Source organism: Panthera onca, chromosome E1, assembly GCF_046562875.1.
Source record: "Panthera onca isolate mPanOnc1 chromosome E1, mPanOnc1 haplotype 2, whole genome shotgun sequence".
NCBI classification, from domain to species: Eukaryota; Metazoa; Chordata; class Mammalia; order Carnivora; family Felidae; genus Panthera; species Panthera onca.
The window spans coordinates 54284727-54300717 of record NC_138352.1 but is presented as its reverse complement, the minus strand read 5'-3'; the positions used below and the strand labels follow the sequence as shown (position 1 = coordinate 54300717).

At 56.3% G+C, this 15991-nt stretch overlaps 1 protein-coding gene across 4 annotated transcripts; it reads left to right on the top strand.

Annotated features, from left to right (window-relative positions):
- The first annotated feature begins 287 nt into the window (after nucleotides 1–287).
- Nucleotides 288–15930, top strand: TBX21 (T-box transcription factor 21). 4 transcript variants are annotated; one of them, XM_078437243.2, is made up of 8 exons: nucleotides 288–389; nucleotides 1692–1782; nucleotides 2296–5146; nucleotides 12673–12827; nucleotides 13187–13308; nucleotides 13853–14011; nucleotides 14149–14210; nucleotides 14459–15930. In XM_078437243.2, exons 3-8 carry the CDS (start codon nucleotides 4656–4658, stop codon nucleotides 15075–15077), a joined length of 1608 nt encoding a protein of 535 aa, XP_078293369.1. In that variant the 5' UTR covers nucleotides 288–389; nucleotides 1692–1782; nucleotides 2296–4655; the 3' UTR covers nucleotides 15078–15930. The 4 variants fall into 4 exon arrangements, with proteins under 4 accessions (XP_078293369.1, XP_078293368.1, XP_060502248.1 ...); XM_078437242.2 differs by having other exon boundaries at nucleotides 1692–2480; nucleotides 2622–5146; XM_060646265.3 differs by having other exon boundaries at nucleotides 1692–5146.
- The last annotated feature ends 61 nt before the right edge of the window (nucleotides 15931–15991 follow it).

Genomic DNA, 15991 nt, shown 5'->3' with positions numbered 1-15991 from the left:
CCTGCCTGAGATTAAGGGCCTGTCTGCTGAGATTCCCCCCGGGAAGGGGGGGGAGTGACACAGCCTCTCCCCCGGGGCCTCCCTGAAGCTTGGGCTTGCCCATCCATAACCTGGCCTGCCCCCCGTGATTACAGAGTTGCTCAAGTACCCAACATCTTAGCGTCCCTTCAGAAAGACACAGGAGCCCAGGCCTTGGAACACAGTGGGGGTGGGGGTGCTGTATGGAGGCACAGCAGCGGGGGCGGGGTGTGTGGGGTGTGGGTATTGTGTGAAGAGCTGGGGCGGGGGTGAGAACAGTTAGCGACCAAAAGAGATGGTCCCTGATAGGTGCCCATAGAGGGTGAAGGACTGAAATGGAGAAAGACCCAGGCATGGCCTGGAGCCAAAGGGTAAGGGCTGTCCAGCCTTGAGGGGGTGTGGGGCAGGGAAGGGTGAGCCGGCCTGGGGGCAAGAACCCAGAGCCTTCGACCTTGAGATGAGCCCACACTGACCCCTGGGTGCTGGGTGCTGGGGACACACAACTCCTGCAGCTGTCATGGGGGGAGGGGTTCTACAGGTGCTCCCCTTCTGCCCTCCCTGGCTGTTAATCCGATGGTTCCGGCTGTGCTCTCTGAAGGACTGGCAATCTGGGCCGAAGGGGGAGGGCACTCAGGGCGGGTGAGGGGTGAGCAGAGGCAGATACCCAAGGAGCCCAGAGAGGCTGGACGTGGGACAAGAGAAGAGGTGTGGCTGTGGGGACTGTCACAGGGTTTGTGCAGCATGGCCCTGTGTGCTGTGTGTGGGTGCACACATGGGTCATGTATGTGCACAGAGGCTGCTGGGCTGCGAGGGGCAAGTGGGATGAGGGGCTTGAGAACTCTGGCCCTGGGATCACGTTGCTAGGAGCTCTTCAGGGGCAGTGGCTGAGCCTAATTGATCTCTGGGACCCCAGGATCCCTGGGGTCTGGCCCATCTCAGAGACATGAGTCTCCAGGGAATGGTGGCTGGGCATTTCAGGAGGGGAAACCTGTCACCTCTGAGCTGGAGTCTTACGGAGAGGTTCTCATTAGGCCCGGGCAGGGCCCTTAGTGGAAGGCTGGAGGCTGGATTTGAGGACCCTTTGTGAGGGACCCACGGATACCACAGGGGAGAGAGGACAGCTTGGAAGAGAGGAAGAGAGGTGCCTCAGATCTGTGCCTGCCTCGGGGCGGGCAAACCCCTCCCCTTTACATTACCTCACAACTCCCTGGAGATGCAGTTCACCCAGCTCGTCCTTGGAAAAGGGCTACTGGCTCTTTTTGCTGACAAGGAAACCAGAGAGGTTAAGCTGCTCGAACAGGCCACACAGCCAGCAAGGGTTGGAATTGGGGTTTCCATTTCCCTCTGCCCCACCCCCAGCACCCACAGGCAGCTCTGCCTCTGTAGACCTCCCTCTCACTCGCCCCTTGCCCTCTCTTCTGTCTTGTACGCACCCCCCCCCCCCCGCCTGACTTGAGATTTCCTCAGTGGGGCACGTGTGGACTTCTGGCACAGTTCCTGACCCACAGGTGTGGCGAGTCTTGAAACGGCCTGACAAGGAACCTTGAATACATGCAGGGAACAACAGGGTGAAGAAAACTAGTGTCCAAGCTGGCGGGTTAGGGGCAATTTTCTTTTCTGTTTTCCAGTGTGATTGCACGGACTTTTCATTTGTTGTTCTTGTTCTGTCTCAGAATGGGAAGGCAGACACTCTTGTGGGAAGGACACTGGATCAGGAGTCAAGACACCAGGGCTCCAGCCCTGGCTTGGCCGCCAACGGGATGTGTGAGTTTGGCGGGCCATTCCGTTTCCCACAGTCACCATCCAGCTTGTCTCCTAACATGGGATCTTTGTTGGAGACCATGACTCTCAAATCCTGGACACAGACCCTGTGTGTCTTTGCTCCGCCTCCACCCCGCCCCCCCAGGGCCAGCCTTCTGGATGCTCAGCAGGTGCATGGGATGGGGGAGGGACTGGAAGGGGCAGTGATGGGGAAGTGAGGGGATCCCAGGGGACCTGGTGTCCTGAACCCCCTTTCCCACGCCTCCAGCCTCAGGGCCTGGGAAGAGGGTGAGGTGGCAACAGGAGGAGGAGGTGTCACTGCCAGGGTTCTCACCCAAGCTGGCAGAGGGGCGGGACTGGCGGTGGTGACGCCAGGGCCACTCGGCCCCCGCTTTTCACAAGCACTTTCTTTTTTGGAAGAAATTGGAGTGAGGGGGTGAGGAATCTGGGGTTGATGACCCCCTAACGGCCCATCAAGTTACAGAGAGACTGCCTCCAATCACCTTCTTCCTCCAGGGACTGTCCCCAGGTCCACCTGACTCTGAGATTCATAATCCCTTCTGCCCTGGAAACCGGGGCGGGAGCTCAGGTCATCCTGTTCAGAGGCAGGGAGATGGATCTCTTGACCTGAGGATTGGCGTGGAAGAGAGGAGGGAGAGAGACAAGAAGGAACAAAACTCCATTTGGCCTTCCACAGTCAGGTACTTAGCAAAAAATGTCCCCCAAAAGAGATGTCAGCATTCAAGTCTCCTGGGGAAATTAGTCATTCAGGGAAGTGTTACTGAAATGTGTCGTGTTTCTCAAAAAGTAGCCAGGGGTCCCAAGGTCACCATCTCTTTCAGACAATGCTGCCCCACTCGGAACAGCAGGCAGAAACTTCCCGCCTCCCTGAAGCATGGGGAAATGGTGGGTAAAGGGGTGGGAGGGGCCAGTCCCCAGTTCTGGTGCTGTCTCCTATCGGGTCTCCATTTTCAGGGGATGTGCTGATTCTCCCTCCCTCCACCCTCCCTGGGTCATGCCCGCCTCCTGGGGTCCCCAGCTTCTCCTTCACCTGCCAACCTGCCTCTCGGTTCAGCTCTAGTTGGGAGCAGAGAGTCCCCATGGAGCCCTAAGGGTGGAGCCCTGTTGGGCTGGGACAGCGATATAGAGATGGGGCCAGCCCCCAGGGGAGAAGTGAGGAGGGCTGGGAGGGTGCGGGGAGAGGAGAGGTTAACCTTTAACATGATGAAAATATGAAAGTATTTTTTCAAAACCCTCTTTAAAATGTAAATCTTCATCTATATATTGACATGCAAAAAATTCCATGACACCTTATTGAGTGAAAAAAAAACACATTACAAAGCAGCACGTGTGGTGTTTATATAAAATGTGTGTGTGTGTGTGTGTGTGTGTGTGTGTGTTTGCGCATAAGACAGAAAGGCTGTGTGCAGGGAGTGACGTCTGGAAAGGTGTTCACCAAAATGCGAATCCTGTTTGCCTCTGCGGGATGGAGTTTGGGGTGGTTTATTGTAACAGCCCCATTTTTACTGCTTACATTTTCTAGGAGTGTGCTTTATCCGTATGTGCAAGAAAACTCCCAATGATGCTGTTTTCAACTGGGGGGGAAAGGATTGTTTTCATCCTAAGACGACTCTGTTACTCAACAGAAAAACAAACTAGAGAAAGAAAAGCCCTAGTAGTGGTCCTATCTCGCAGGCAGTCCTGCGGAACAAGTTGGGGGGGGGGGGCGTCCTGCCCCGTCAGCGGGCTCTGAACCTGTTCCCAGCAGCCTTCCCAGCAGAGGGAAGAATAGACTGGAGAGTGCTGCACAGGTCCACCCTCTAGGGTAAGGCTCACAGCCCCTCTGAAAAGGAAATCAGCTTATTTCCCCCATTCTATGGTTGGGAGGCTGCCTTTCAGGCAAGGGAAGTGACTTGCCCAGGTCACACATACCTGAGTGACAGGCAGAGCCAGGGACGAGACTCTGAGCACGGGCAGCCCAGGGCTGCTTCCAGTGCCCTGGCCGCCCCCGCCGGCCCTGCAAACCTGAAGCTGCAGCGGGTGCAATCCCTTTCAAGGAGCTCTTCCCGCTGCCCCCAGCTTCCAGCTCCGCCTTGGGGCTGTTGGGACGAGATGCATGGGACACAGCCCAGCTGGGTCTCTGGCCCCCCGAGAAAGAGCGCAAACACTTCAGGCACAGCCACCTAGCACAGAGCCTGGGCACACAGTGGGCATCAGTGATCTGCTGAATGTTCGCGGTCTAAGCAGTTCGGACTGGGTGCAGACCCCGCTGCTGCGCCGAGCAGCGAGTGCGGCCGGCCGCAAGGCCCTGTGAGTCGCATCTGGGCCATCACCGAAGGCTTCCTGTAGGAGGGGACCTTTGAGCTGAGCCTGGAAGGATGGGTGGAATTTCCACGAGGCTCCAGAGGAGAGAAACGGGCTGGCGTTTCGGGTGGACGGGTGGACTTTTCCAGAAGGCAGTCTTTAAGCTTGAACTTGGCGGCGCGCGGGGACCCGCCACACCGTGGGGGCCTCCAGTCCTCGGCGGCTGCTTCGAATTTGCAGAGGATTAGCCACGAGGGGGCGGGGTGAGGCGGGGCGGGGCCGAGGTGGGGGGGTGGGGGGGAGCCCAGAGAGCTTCATAAAGCCACAGCAAAGGCGCCGCGACGCTAGTGACAGCGGCCCGCTGGAGAGGGAGCCCGGGAGCAGCTGCGCGCCCGCCAAACGCGGGCGCAGGACCCAGGCGTCCGAGCCCGGGCTCCGGTGGGGCCCCCCCCCGCCCCCGCCCCCGCCCCCGCCCCCGGGGCCCCGCCCCGACTCTCGAGACCCCCACGCCTGCCCCCGCGCGGAGAGGGGCCGGTCCCCGACGGCTGCGGGAAGGTGCCAGCCCGCCCCGGATGGGCATCGTGAAGCCGGGCTGCGGAGACATGCTGACTGGCACCGAGCCGATGCCGGCGAGCGACGAGGGCCGGGCGCCCGGCGCCGACCCGCAGAACCGCTACTTCTACCCGGAGCCCGGCGCGCAGGACGCAGCCGACCGTCGCGGGGGCGCCAGCCTGGGGGCGCCGTACCCCGGGGGCGCCCTGGTGCCCGCTCCGCCGGGCCGCTTCCTCGGAGCCTACGCCTACCCGCCCCGGCCCCAGGCCGCCGGCTTCCCCGGGGTGGGCGAGCCCTTCCCGCCGACGGCGAGCGCCGAGGGCTACCAGCCTGGGGACGGCTATGGGGCCCCGGACCCGCGCTCAGTTCTCTACCCGGGGCCGCGCGAGGACTACGCGCTGCCGGCCGGGCTGGAGGTGTCCGGGAAGCTGAGAGTCGCGCTCAACAACCACCTGTTGTGGTCCAAGTTTAATCAGCACCAGACGGAGATGATCATCACCAAGCAGGGACGGTGAGTGAGACGCGCGCCCGGAACAAGTGTTCTGTTTTGTTTTGTTTTATCCTTCTCGCGTCGGAGCCCTTCACAGTTTGGCTTAGACTTTGGGGGTAGCAGGGAGGGAGTTGTAGTGGGGACAGGAAAGCTCTGAGTGTTGTTTTCTCCTAGGACATAGAAGTCAGAAGGGAGATGGAGAGTGGGTGCAATGAGAAGTTGTCGTGGGTTAGGGGGGAGGGTACCTATGGTTTCACCCAGAATTGGGGTGCGCCCTTGGATCACTCTCTGCCTCAGTGGGGGTCACGGTGGGCAGAGGGGGACATGTGTGTTGGGTTTGACAGGGCAGGACCCCTCTTAGCGCCTATGTGTGGGGAAATGGAAGAGAGGGCAGGGTCTTCCTGTACCCAACCCCTCCTATCCTCCCCCCGCTCCCTACCCACTCCCAGCCCTTTTGCCAGTGTTGTGCACAGGTCAGTTTTGGGAGGTGGGTAAGACTGGGATTTGGTGACACGGGGAAGCAGTCGCCAAGTTTCCCTTCCGGTAGTACTTTGAGATCATATGTCTGGTGTGAGTGTGTTTGGGGGGGGGGGGATGTGGTAAAGTGTGTGGGGGGCACAGATCCCTTCCAGGCACAGGCCCTGACGGAAAGCACACATACCCATGGGCCTGAGCAGGTGACGCTGAGCCCCCAGGTCCCAGTTGGCCACCAGTCCCACTCTGCTCCCCGTGAGGTCTGTCCCCTGAAAGTCTGCCTCATCCCTGTCCAGATGCTTTCCAGTCTACCATCCAGCCTGGGGAACCCCTGGCTCCACGGCTTAGTGTCCTATGAGCCCAGAGCATGCGGGGTAGGGTTTGGGGCTGAGGGTGCTGCTTCCGGAGAGAGCCTCCTGCGTGAGGAAAGAAAGAGAAACTTGCTGTTAGTGCGTTATTTGTTTAGTAAGCAACACCGAGTGGGCCCGGCCTGTGTCTGGCATGTGAGAGTGTGCACCCACCCTTCCCAGTGGGGGCCTGTGTGGGCAGGGGACCAAGGAGGACCTCTGTGTGGAGGGGCTGTGTCATCAGTGCGCCCAGGAGGTGTTGAAGGGCAGATACCCGGTGTGGGGGCTGGGGAGGGAGAAGGGAGAGGCCACCACGCTGGGCCAGGGTTGGGGGGTTGGCATTCAATGTAGACATTGCTGGGATAGTCTTCCCTCCCAGTGATTTCTGTGGGGTGGCCTGGGATTGAGGGACCTGTCCACCAATCACAAACAGCTGCAAGTTGCTGAGTTGTTTCTCTTTCTCTGGGATGAACCCAGGGAAGTTGGCATTGTCTGTTATTATGGCATTGGCCTTCATCCCCTAAACCTTCTGATGGTTCCTCTCTGTGCCCCCCCAACCCGGGCCCGCTGTGAGTGCTCCCAGGCACAGCCCGGGCTTCTAGTCCCATCAAGTTTGAACTGGAGGGGACCCAGAAGATCCTGTCCAGTCCCCTCCCTGCACAGACAGGGAAGCGGGCTCAGAGACACGAAGAGACTCTTCCTAGCCGTCACTGGCAGAACTGGCACCAGAATCCAGACGGTACCCGCCTGGCTTTCTTTCTCCGGCCCCTCACGGCCAGGAGTAAAAACAGCAGCCTATACTGTCCAAAGGCATTGATGCATTCAGAGTGCTTTCACTTCCATTATTTTACAGTATGCTACGTAGGTCAAGCCGTCTCCCCATTTATAGGTAGGGGTGCTGAAGCCTAGGGACCGAGTGGCTCGCACTCTGTCACCCAGCAGACCTGAACTCAGGCCTCCGCTCTCCTCAGATGGTCAGGAAGCCCTTCCCACCCTGGGGGAAGGCCCTGGCCTCCCTACAATTGGCCCTTCCAGCCTTGAGGGCTGGGGTGGACGGAGCATTGGCCAGAACTTCAGGGACCCAATGGGCGCCGGACTGGCGGCGGGCTGCCCGCGGCCTGGCGAGGGAGGTGTCTCACAGGGATGTGTCTCTGCGGGTCCCCATCGCTACCCTGTGGCCTCCTTCTTTCCTTCATGTTCTTGCTGAATAATTCTCTCTTGATGAGTTTTGCTGTCTCCCTTCGAGATCCATACGCTTACTTTCTTTTATTACGAAAAGTTCCAATATATACAAAAGCAAAGAGAAAAACCTTACAGGCCTCCACCTACCCATCACCAGCTTCAGCCCTTGTCACCCCTGGTCCAATCTTGTTTCTTATTTATTCTCACTCACCTCACTTCCGCCTCCCACTCCCCAGTCTGCAGCTTTATCAGTGATGGTGTTAAGTATTTACTAAGTAAATCCTAGACACTACGGAAGAGTGTTCATCCTTCAAATTTCTCGATGCGCGTCTAAAAATGGCTTTTTAAAAGTAAACACGGGGCGCCCGGGGGGCTCAGTCGGCTGAGTGTCAGACTTCGGCTCGGGTCATGATCTCACCGTTTTGTGAGTTCAAGCCCTGCATCGGGCTCTGTGCTGACAGCTCAGAGCCTGGAGCCTGTTTCGGATTCTGTGTCTCTCTCTTTCTCTGTCCCTCCCCCACTCACGCTCTGTGTGTCTCTCTCTTTCAAAAATAAATAAACGTTGAAAAAAATAAAAAATAAAATAAAAGCGAGCACGATACTATTAGCAAACCTGAGAAGAAATTCATACACAGTATCAAATTTCCCAGATCATTTTGTAATTGTGTGTGACTGTATTTGTCACAATCCTCACGCTTTCGATCCATCCTGAGGGACAGCTTCGGACACTCTGAGGTCCCTGTTAGAAGGGGACCTCACCACCTCCTTTGATGCCTCCCTTGGAGCAGGCCTCAGGGGTCCCATGGTGGGGTGGAAGGGACAGAGAACATACCATCCCCAGTTCAGTCCCACTGGCCCCAACTCAGCCCCGTACCTGAACTTGGGCTCCAGCGATCTGGGAAGTCGGCGGCCATTTCCTTGCGCTACTGACTTCTGAAAAGTAAGCCTTGGGCTCAGAGAACGGCACCCTTCCTATCCTGCTTTGGAGAGCTGGCCTGTCCCCCCGTGGGTTCCAGTGACCTGCCAGTCACCACCGCATCACCCACGGCCTTCTTCCTTTTTGAAAAATCCTTCCAGCCCAGGCCCACCCACAGCCCCACAGCCTTTTGCCTTGGGCTGACTCACTCCCTCCCAGATCCTTCCTCTCCCACCCACCCTAGACCCATCCCTCGCACTATGGACAAGCGACAGTCACTCTCTCCTCCATGGGCAGTAACAGCAAGGTGGGGAGCGGCAGTGGGGGTGGGGATGGCAGTTCCCAGCGCCAGAGACTGACCCAGGCCTCTCGGGTGGGACTGGGAGGGGAAAGTGAGATAAAATGTTGGACCGACCAAGTGGAGACGTTGGAGTTGAAGTTTGTGTGTTTGTGAAGTTTCGGGGTGCCTACACCGGACTTGCGCTGTATCTCTGTGTGGCAGCGTGTGTGTGTGTGCTGTGAATGTGTTGGTGTGCAGAGAATAGTTGATGGTAGATATTCTCAGCAGAGGAAGAGAGAGGCCGGTGTCTGTGTGTGTGGGTGTGTGGGTGTGCATTCATTGCTGGCAATCCCCACTTTTCTGGGTGTGATTAGTTGATTATTATAATTAAGATAACTCTGGGTAGTTCTGTTGTTAAGGAGCTCAATTTGCATTTGTGTATGTATGTGTGAATTTAGGGGTTGATAAAACAATTTCAGTGCTAACCGATCCTGGATCACTGGCCTCCTAGCCATGGTGGTTTTCCCTTCTCTACGTTCCTGACTCGGAGAACTTCTTAGATCTTTAAAACAACTAAAAAAAAAAGTTTTTTAATGTTTTATTTATTTTTGAGAGAGAGAGAGAGAGAGAGAGAGAGAGAGCGTGAGCAGGGGAGGGGCAGAGCGAGAGGGAGACCCAGAATCTGAAGCAGGCTCCAGGCTCTGAGCTGTCGGCATAGAGCCAGACGCGGGGTTCGAACTCACGAACCGTGAGATCATGACCTGAGCTGAAACCAAGAGTCCAGTGCTTAACCAACTGAGCCACTCAGGTGCCCCTAAGACAATTTTTTTTTTTTTTTTTTTTTGGACTCACTGGCTTAATTTCTCTTGGGGCAGGTGAAAACAGCTTTGTTTTCCATCGGCTGTTTGCTAGTGACTGTCTAATTTCCATGAAGTTGGATCTGAGGTTGGGGGGGGAGGGGAGATCCTTTGATGCCTGAGCACATTTTGCATTTCGATAGGTACAAGGTAGTGCTGGGATATCCTCCTAAAAGGTGATACTAATCTACACCCGCACCAGTAGTGTGTGAGAGGACCCCTTTCCCCACAGACTCAGCAGCGTTGGATATCAGTTGTGAACCACTTTGCCAACATGACTGACGAAAAATCACCTCCTTTTAATCTGTACGTAATGACGGTGAATTGGAACTTATCAGAGGTGTTCAGGATGGGGTGGAGGGTGTGGTGACCCTGCGAATCATTTCAAGATGGGATAGTCCTGAGCCCTAGCTCAGGAATTTAGAGTCTCAGGCCCTGTCCTCTGAGGGCACGATGGATGGTAAGTGGTCTTTTTGGTTTTTTATTTTTTTTATTTTTCTTAACGTTTACTTTATTTTTGAGAGAGAGACAGAGCGCGAGCGGGGCAGGGGCAGAGAGAGAGGGAGACACAGAATGCGAAGCAGGCCCCAGGCTCTGAGTTGTCAGCACAGAGCCTGACGTGGGGCTCGAACCCACGAACCGTGAGATCTTGACCTGAGCCGAAGTGGGACCCTTAACCGACTGAGACCCCCCAGGCGCCCCATAAGTGGTCTTTTTGAAGGGCTTCCTTTGGCATCAGACCGTGTTCCTTCCCAGCAAAGTGTCATGTAAATCAGGGCTATTTTGGGGTTCCAGCTGGTGGCGATTCTAGACTTTCAGGGTGAAATGAGACCTCCCTTCTCTTCTCCCTTTCCCCCATTCTCTTCCCGCTTCTCCTGCATTTCCCTCTACCAGAGCTAAGCAGGGTAGAGAGATGGACCCCAGGGCGTGTACGCTGCAGTCAGGAGCCCCCGACACTGTTCTCCCACCAAGGATCCGTCAACACGGCTCTCCAGTCCTTGGCTGCTTCAAGTATAAACTTGGAAGTAACATTTTACATTTCAGGGGCTCCTGGGTGGCTCAGTGGATTAAGCATCCAACTTTGGCTCAGGTCGTAATCTCACGGTTTGTGAGTTTGAGCCCTGCATCGGGCTCTTGGCTGTCTGTGTCGGGCTCCCTTCGGATCCTCTGTGTCCCTCTCTCTCTGCCCTTCCCCTGCTCACGCTCTCCCTCTCTCAAAAATAACTAATAAAAAACAAAAAAAAAATTTTTTATTACGTTTCAAAGGACTGGCTACTGCTAAGTAGAGACACAATGAATACGTTCCTTCTCTTCCTTTATTCCTACAAGTTTGAAGGGGAGCTGGTTATGATACCAAAAACGTGTGCGACCCGACTGCGTCATAGAAGGAGTTGGTGGTAGAGACGAGCTGAAAATACCGCCCCAACCTTAATTGTTCAAGGCCTCATCCGTCACCTTTGATTTCTCAAGTCAGCTGGCCTGCTGAGCCCCTGGGCTCCAGAACTCTGGACGCTTGCTTGGGGTCCTTCAGCCCGGCCTGAGGGCCTGAGGGCTTTGATAGCTCGGGGCCTGGGAGAGGGTGGGGTGGAGGAGGGACCGGATGAGCTGAGTTTCGCATCTTTCAAACTTCTTAACAGCTCTCAGAGGAAAAATGAACAGGAGTTACTGTCCCCACTTACAGGTGAAGAAACTGCGGTTTGGTTTGGGAATTAACTTATCTAAGGTCATAGGGCCAGTAAACCTCTTTTTTTTTTTTTTTTCCTCAGCATAGGAGAGTCCGGAGAAGACAGGGATGTCGGGAGACCTTCCCAAGGTTCTTAAGGGTGTCGTTCTGGGAATGCCTGAGGACTAGGATGCCCCCCAAAAGTGTTCCTAGGTCTCTGGCACCCTCCCTCCCCCAGGTCTCCTGACTCATGGACTGGTGTCTTTCTTCCCACCCTGCATGACTTCTTGTAGGAGGAGGGGAGAGGTGTGTGGGAATGAAACGTGATTCTGATGAGGGTGTGATTCCGCCATCCTGCAAAATCTGCTCTTCCTGCTTGGGTTGGAAAAGAAAAGCCAAGCCATCAGGATGGGTGACGGTGAAAGTGGCGAGATGGGTGTTGTATGAAACTGCTTCCCTCTCCGGCTCTCTTGCTCTGGCGCGATAGAGGATAATACCGCATCCCAACCTCGACTTCCTCCACTTTTCCTGGGAGCCAGGCCTTTGAGAGTGGGGACTGTGCTCAACAGAGTCCTCTTCCAGGTGGCTGGGAAGTTCCACCTAGGATTTTAGCTACTTCTCTGAAGGCTGAGGCCTGGGGCAGGCCATCCACAGACATCTGGCCCCGGGAGGGGGGGGGGGCAGGGGGAGCCTGGGTGCCACAGGGCTGGGAGCATCATGGCACCGTGAGGACCACAGTGGAGAGGATGGGGCGGGGACTGAGACCGGACGAGGGCTTGGGAGACTGAGGCATGAGGGCCTATGGGCAAGTGCCTCTGGGGGGCTGGCTTGTGGCTTTGCTCCCGGCTAGGAAGCAAACTAAGATTTGAGACAGTGTCTATCAACTGACCCTCTGAAAGAAGAACAGCGAAAAAGCCCTGATTCATAGTGTTTGCTGATTTCCGTGGTGTAACTATCCCTATGGTGGCTGATTTCAAGCTACGCTTGTGGTATCCCTGGATGCAGAGTTGGGAGAAGACGTGCCGTAGCACGGTTATCTAGTATTTTCCACCAGATGGGAACAAGAGATGTGAGCAACCTCAAGACGGGGCGCCTGGGTGGTTCAGTCAGCTAAGCGTCTGGCTTCAGCTCAGGTCATGATCTCAAGGCTGGTGAGTTCGAGCCCCATGTCGGGCTCTGTGCGGACAGCTCGGAACCGGGGAGTGTGCTTTGGGATTCTGTGTCGCCGGCTCTCTCTGCCCCTCCCCCGCTGGCTCTCTGTCTCTCAAAAATAAATAAACATTAAAAACTTTAAAAAAGAGGGGCGCCTGGGTGGCGCAGTCGGTTAAGCGTCCAACTTCAGCCAGGTCACGATCTCACGGTCCGTGAGTTCGAGCCCCGCGTCGGGCTCTGGGCTGATGGCTCGGAGCCTGGAGCCTGTTTCCGATTCTGTGTCTCCCTCTCTCTCTGTCCCTCCCCCGTTCATGCTCTGTCTCTCTCTGTCCCAAAAATAAAATAAACGTTGAAAAAAAAAATTAAAAAAAAAAAAAAACTTTAAAAAAGAAAAAAAGTAACCTCAAGAGCAGAGATAACAGGAAAATGTAGTAAACGAACTGAGAAGCGATGAGTTTTGAGTATTTATCACCTCGGCTGATAATGTATTTAATTGTAAGTTGATATAATTTCAGTTTAGTTATGGCATTGTTTAGCGACTGGCTGGCATTTCCGCTTGGCTCTCTTGAGGGTTGGAAACTGACTCCAGCACATGGCTGAAAGCCTTGGCACAGGGGTGGCTGTCTGCGACGTTGGGGGTCTGATGGATGTTGGTGGGTCTTTCTGTTCTCCCTAGGCGGATGTTCCCGTTCTTGTCATTTACTGTGGCGGGGCTGGAGCCCACCAGCCATTACCGGATGTTCGTGGACGTGGTCTTGGTGGACCAGCACCACTGGCGGTATCAGAGCGGCAAGTGGGTGCAGTGTGGCAAGGCTGAGGGCAACATGCCAGGTAGGAAGCCCCCTGGAGAACCCTGGATGCTCTTTTTCGCCGAGACTGAGCGCCCCCTGGTGGACCCAGGAGGAACCCGCGAGCCACTGCCCGCTACACCTAAGCCTTAATTCCCCATCCCACCCTTGTCCCCTCCCACTTCTCACCCCCCCCCCCCGTTCTGTTTGTCCTCTCTTCTCTCTTCTGCCTTAGCCTGTCTTCTGCTCAGTCCTCTGTGCCCACCTCCCCTTGCCCTGACCCATCTAGTCCTGCCCCTGCAGCCTTTTTGACATCCCCCTCCGAACAGGCAAAGAAGCCCCATCTCACCAGGGCTCTGGTCCCCCCGGGGGCTGCATGCCAAAGAGGTTAACTGTCCACAGGAAACCGCCTGTACGTCCACCCAGATTCCCCCAATACCGGAGCCCATTGGATGCGCCAGGAAGTTTCGTTCGGGAAACTAAAGCTCACGAACAACAAAGGGGCCTCTAACAATGTGACCCAGGTGGGATTCCTCGCCACGCCCCACCCCTCCTGGCTGATTCTGTTCTGTGAAAGTCACTTTTCTTCCTCTCTGACTCTGGTTCTTTTCCATGCACCGTGCGGGGAAGATGAGGTGGGAGGAAGCTGCGTCTCAGGGGCAGACACGGGGTTGCATTCAGGATGACATGGGCCGAGCTGGCCCTGGGGGTTTCTTCATCAAACCCGAGGCCGCCATCACTTGTGTGCCATGCTGGGCATAGGGTTGGTGCCCGCGGCCTCAGGAAATGGGCGCGGAGTCTAAGTTGAACAGAGCCTTGAGAAGCCTTGCTTGTGCTAGTACCTTGGTCACAACGGACATCTGTGGGTAGGACACAGGGCAAGAGGGCAGAAGTGGTGCCCTGGAGAGGCTGGGCACCGGAGCTAGAAGGCCTGGGGGAAGCTACATGGTAGCAGGGCAGGGGAATGGACGCTATGACCTCAGGGTCCCTTCTGGCCTGACCACAGGACCAGCCGTGGGTGGGGGTAGAGGACCCATAGACCCCCACAAGCATGTGGCTCTCTCTCAGATGATCGTGCTCCAGTCCCTCCATAAGTACCAGCCTCGGCTACACATCGTCGAGGTGAACGATGGGGAGCCGGAGGCGGCCTGCAACACCTCCAACACGCATGTCTTCACCTTCCAAGAGACCCAGTTCATTGCCGTGACCGCCTACCAGAATGCAGAGGTGAGGGCTGCCGGGCGGGGCTGAGCCTCGAGGGACAGGAGGGGACAGGGAGGCCCACCGGCTTCCTTGGTGGGGAGTCCGGAAGTTCTCTAGCACCAGACTCGGGACTCAGGTGCCTCTATTTCCCCTCTCTCTAGATCACTCAGCTGAAAATTGATAATAACCCTTTTGCCAAAGGATTCCGGGAGAACTTTGAGTCGTAAGTGCCACTGGGTTCAGCTCACCTTTGCCGAGGGCCTCCTCTTGGTTCCTCCTGGGACTCGACTCCAGACTGGTGCTGAGCACGTCTCCTTCCCTGGGGGTGGGCAAGGGTGGGGTGGATGCTGGAGGGCCGGCAGGGCAAGAGGGTCCAGGGAGGGACGTGCAGTAGGCAGGCTTACAGGTCAGTGGTTCTGTTTGTGACCGCTTTTCTTGCCTCCTTTTTTTTTTTTTTTTTTTTTTTTTTAGCATGTATGCCTCTGTTGACACCAGCGTCCCCTCCCCGCCTGGACCCAACTGTCAGTTGCTTGGGGGAGACCACTACTCTCCTCTCCTACCCAACCAGTATCCCGTTCCCAGTCGCTTCTACTCCGACCTTCCTGGGCAAGCCAAGGATGTGGTTTCCCAGCCTTACTGGCTGGGGCCCCCCCGGGACCACAGCTATGAGGCCGAGTTTCGAGCGGTCAGCATGAAGCCTGCATTCCTGCCCTCCGCCCCTGGGCCCACCGTGTCCTACTACCGAGGCCAAGAGGTCCTGACGCCTGGAGCTGGCTGGCCTGTGGCCCCCCAGTACCCTCCCAAGATGGGCCCAGGCAGCTGGTTCCGCCCCATGCGGACTCTGCCCGTGGAACCCGGTCCCGGAGCTTCAGAGGGACGGGGCCCGGAGGACCAGGGCTCCCCCTCCGTGTGGACTGAGATCACCCCGCTGCGGCCGGAGTCCAGTGACTCAGGACTGGGTGAAGGAGACTCTAAGAGGAGGCGTGTGTCCCCCTATCCTTCCAGTGGCGATAGCTCCTCCCCTGCTGGGGCCCCTTCTCCTTTTGATAAGGAAACCGAAGGCCAGTTTTATAGCTATTTTCCCAACTGAGGGGATGACATGGGGAAAGGCACAGAAACAGTGTTATCAGGTTGGAGGACACCAACTAATGCAGACAACAGACTCAGGACTGAGAGGCCCCAGCTCCCTCTGTCTCCTCCCTTTTTGTAGTTGGTTGAGGAAGAGGGGGTTCTGGGGTTCACTTGCTGCTTCCGGCCCACGATGAAACCTGAGAGGAGTGTCCCCTGCCCCTTCCTCGGCCCCGACTACAATCATTTCCCTGGTGCTGCTTCTGGCTGTGGGTTCCCAGCTGGAGAACAGAGAACGGAGAACAAGAAGGTCTTGGCCACAAAGGAGCTTTCCGCTCTTCTCTGGGACTGGGTAGGGGTCCGGTGGGGCTGGCTGGGAACTGGAGACCGTCTTCCTTTATAGAACTAACTTTGCGCAGTTTCGTTTGCGCCGAGGACTTTGGGCGGCTGGCCCGGACCCCACCTGCGCAGAGACAGTGGGGTCCCCAGGAAGGGCGGGGAAGGGGGGGGTTGGTGCACACCTCAAGAAGCGAAGTCTTTGGGGTGGTGATTATGGGGGCACGCATGCTTTTTTCTTTTTCCTTTTTGGAATGGGGAGGCTATTTATTGTACAGAGAGTGGTGTCTGGATATATTTCTTTTGTCTTCATCACTTTCTGCAAATAAACATGAAACTGGAGAATGTGTCCTGCTTCAGGGCCCTGGAGGGGGACGTGGATGGGGACTCACCCCGCTGGGATTTGCAGGTGCACCAAAGCTCTCCAACAGCAGCTGCAGTTCCCAAGGACCTGTGCCTGCTTCTAGAAACCCAGAGTGGCTTCACTCAGGGGATAAACAGAGCAAGACCACATGTCCTGAAGGTTGATGGTTGATTCCACCTTGTAGGGCACCTTGGGACAGAGAATGAACGGTTCCTCTGCCTGACCTGCGGAGGAGG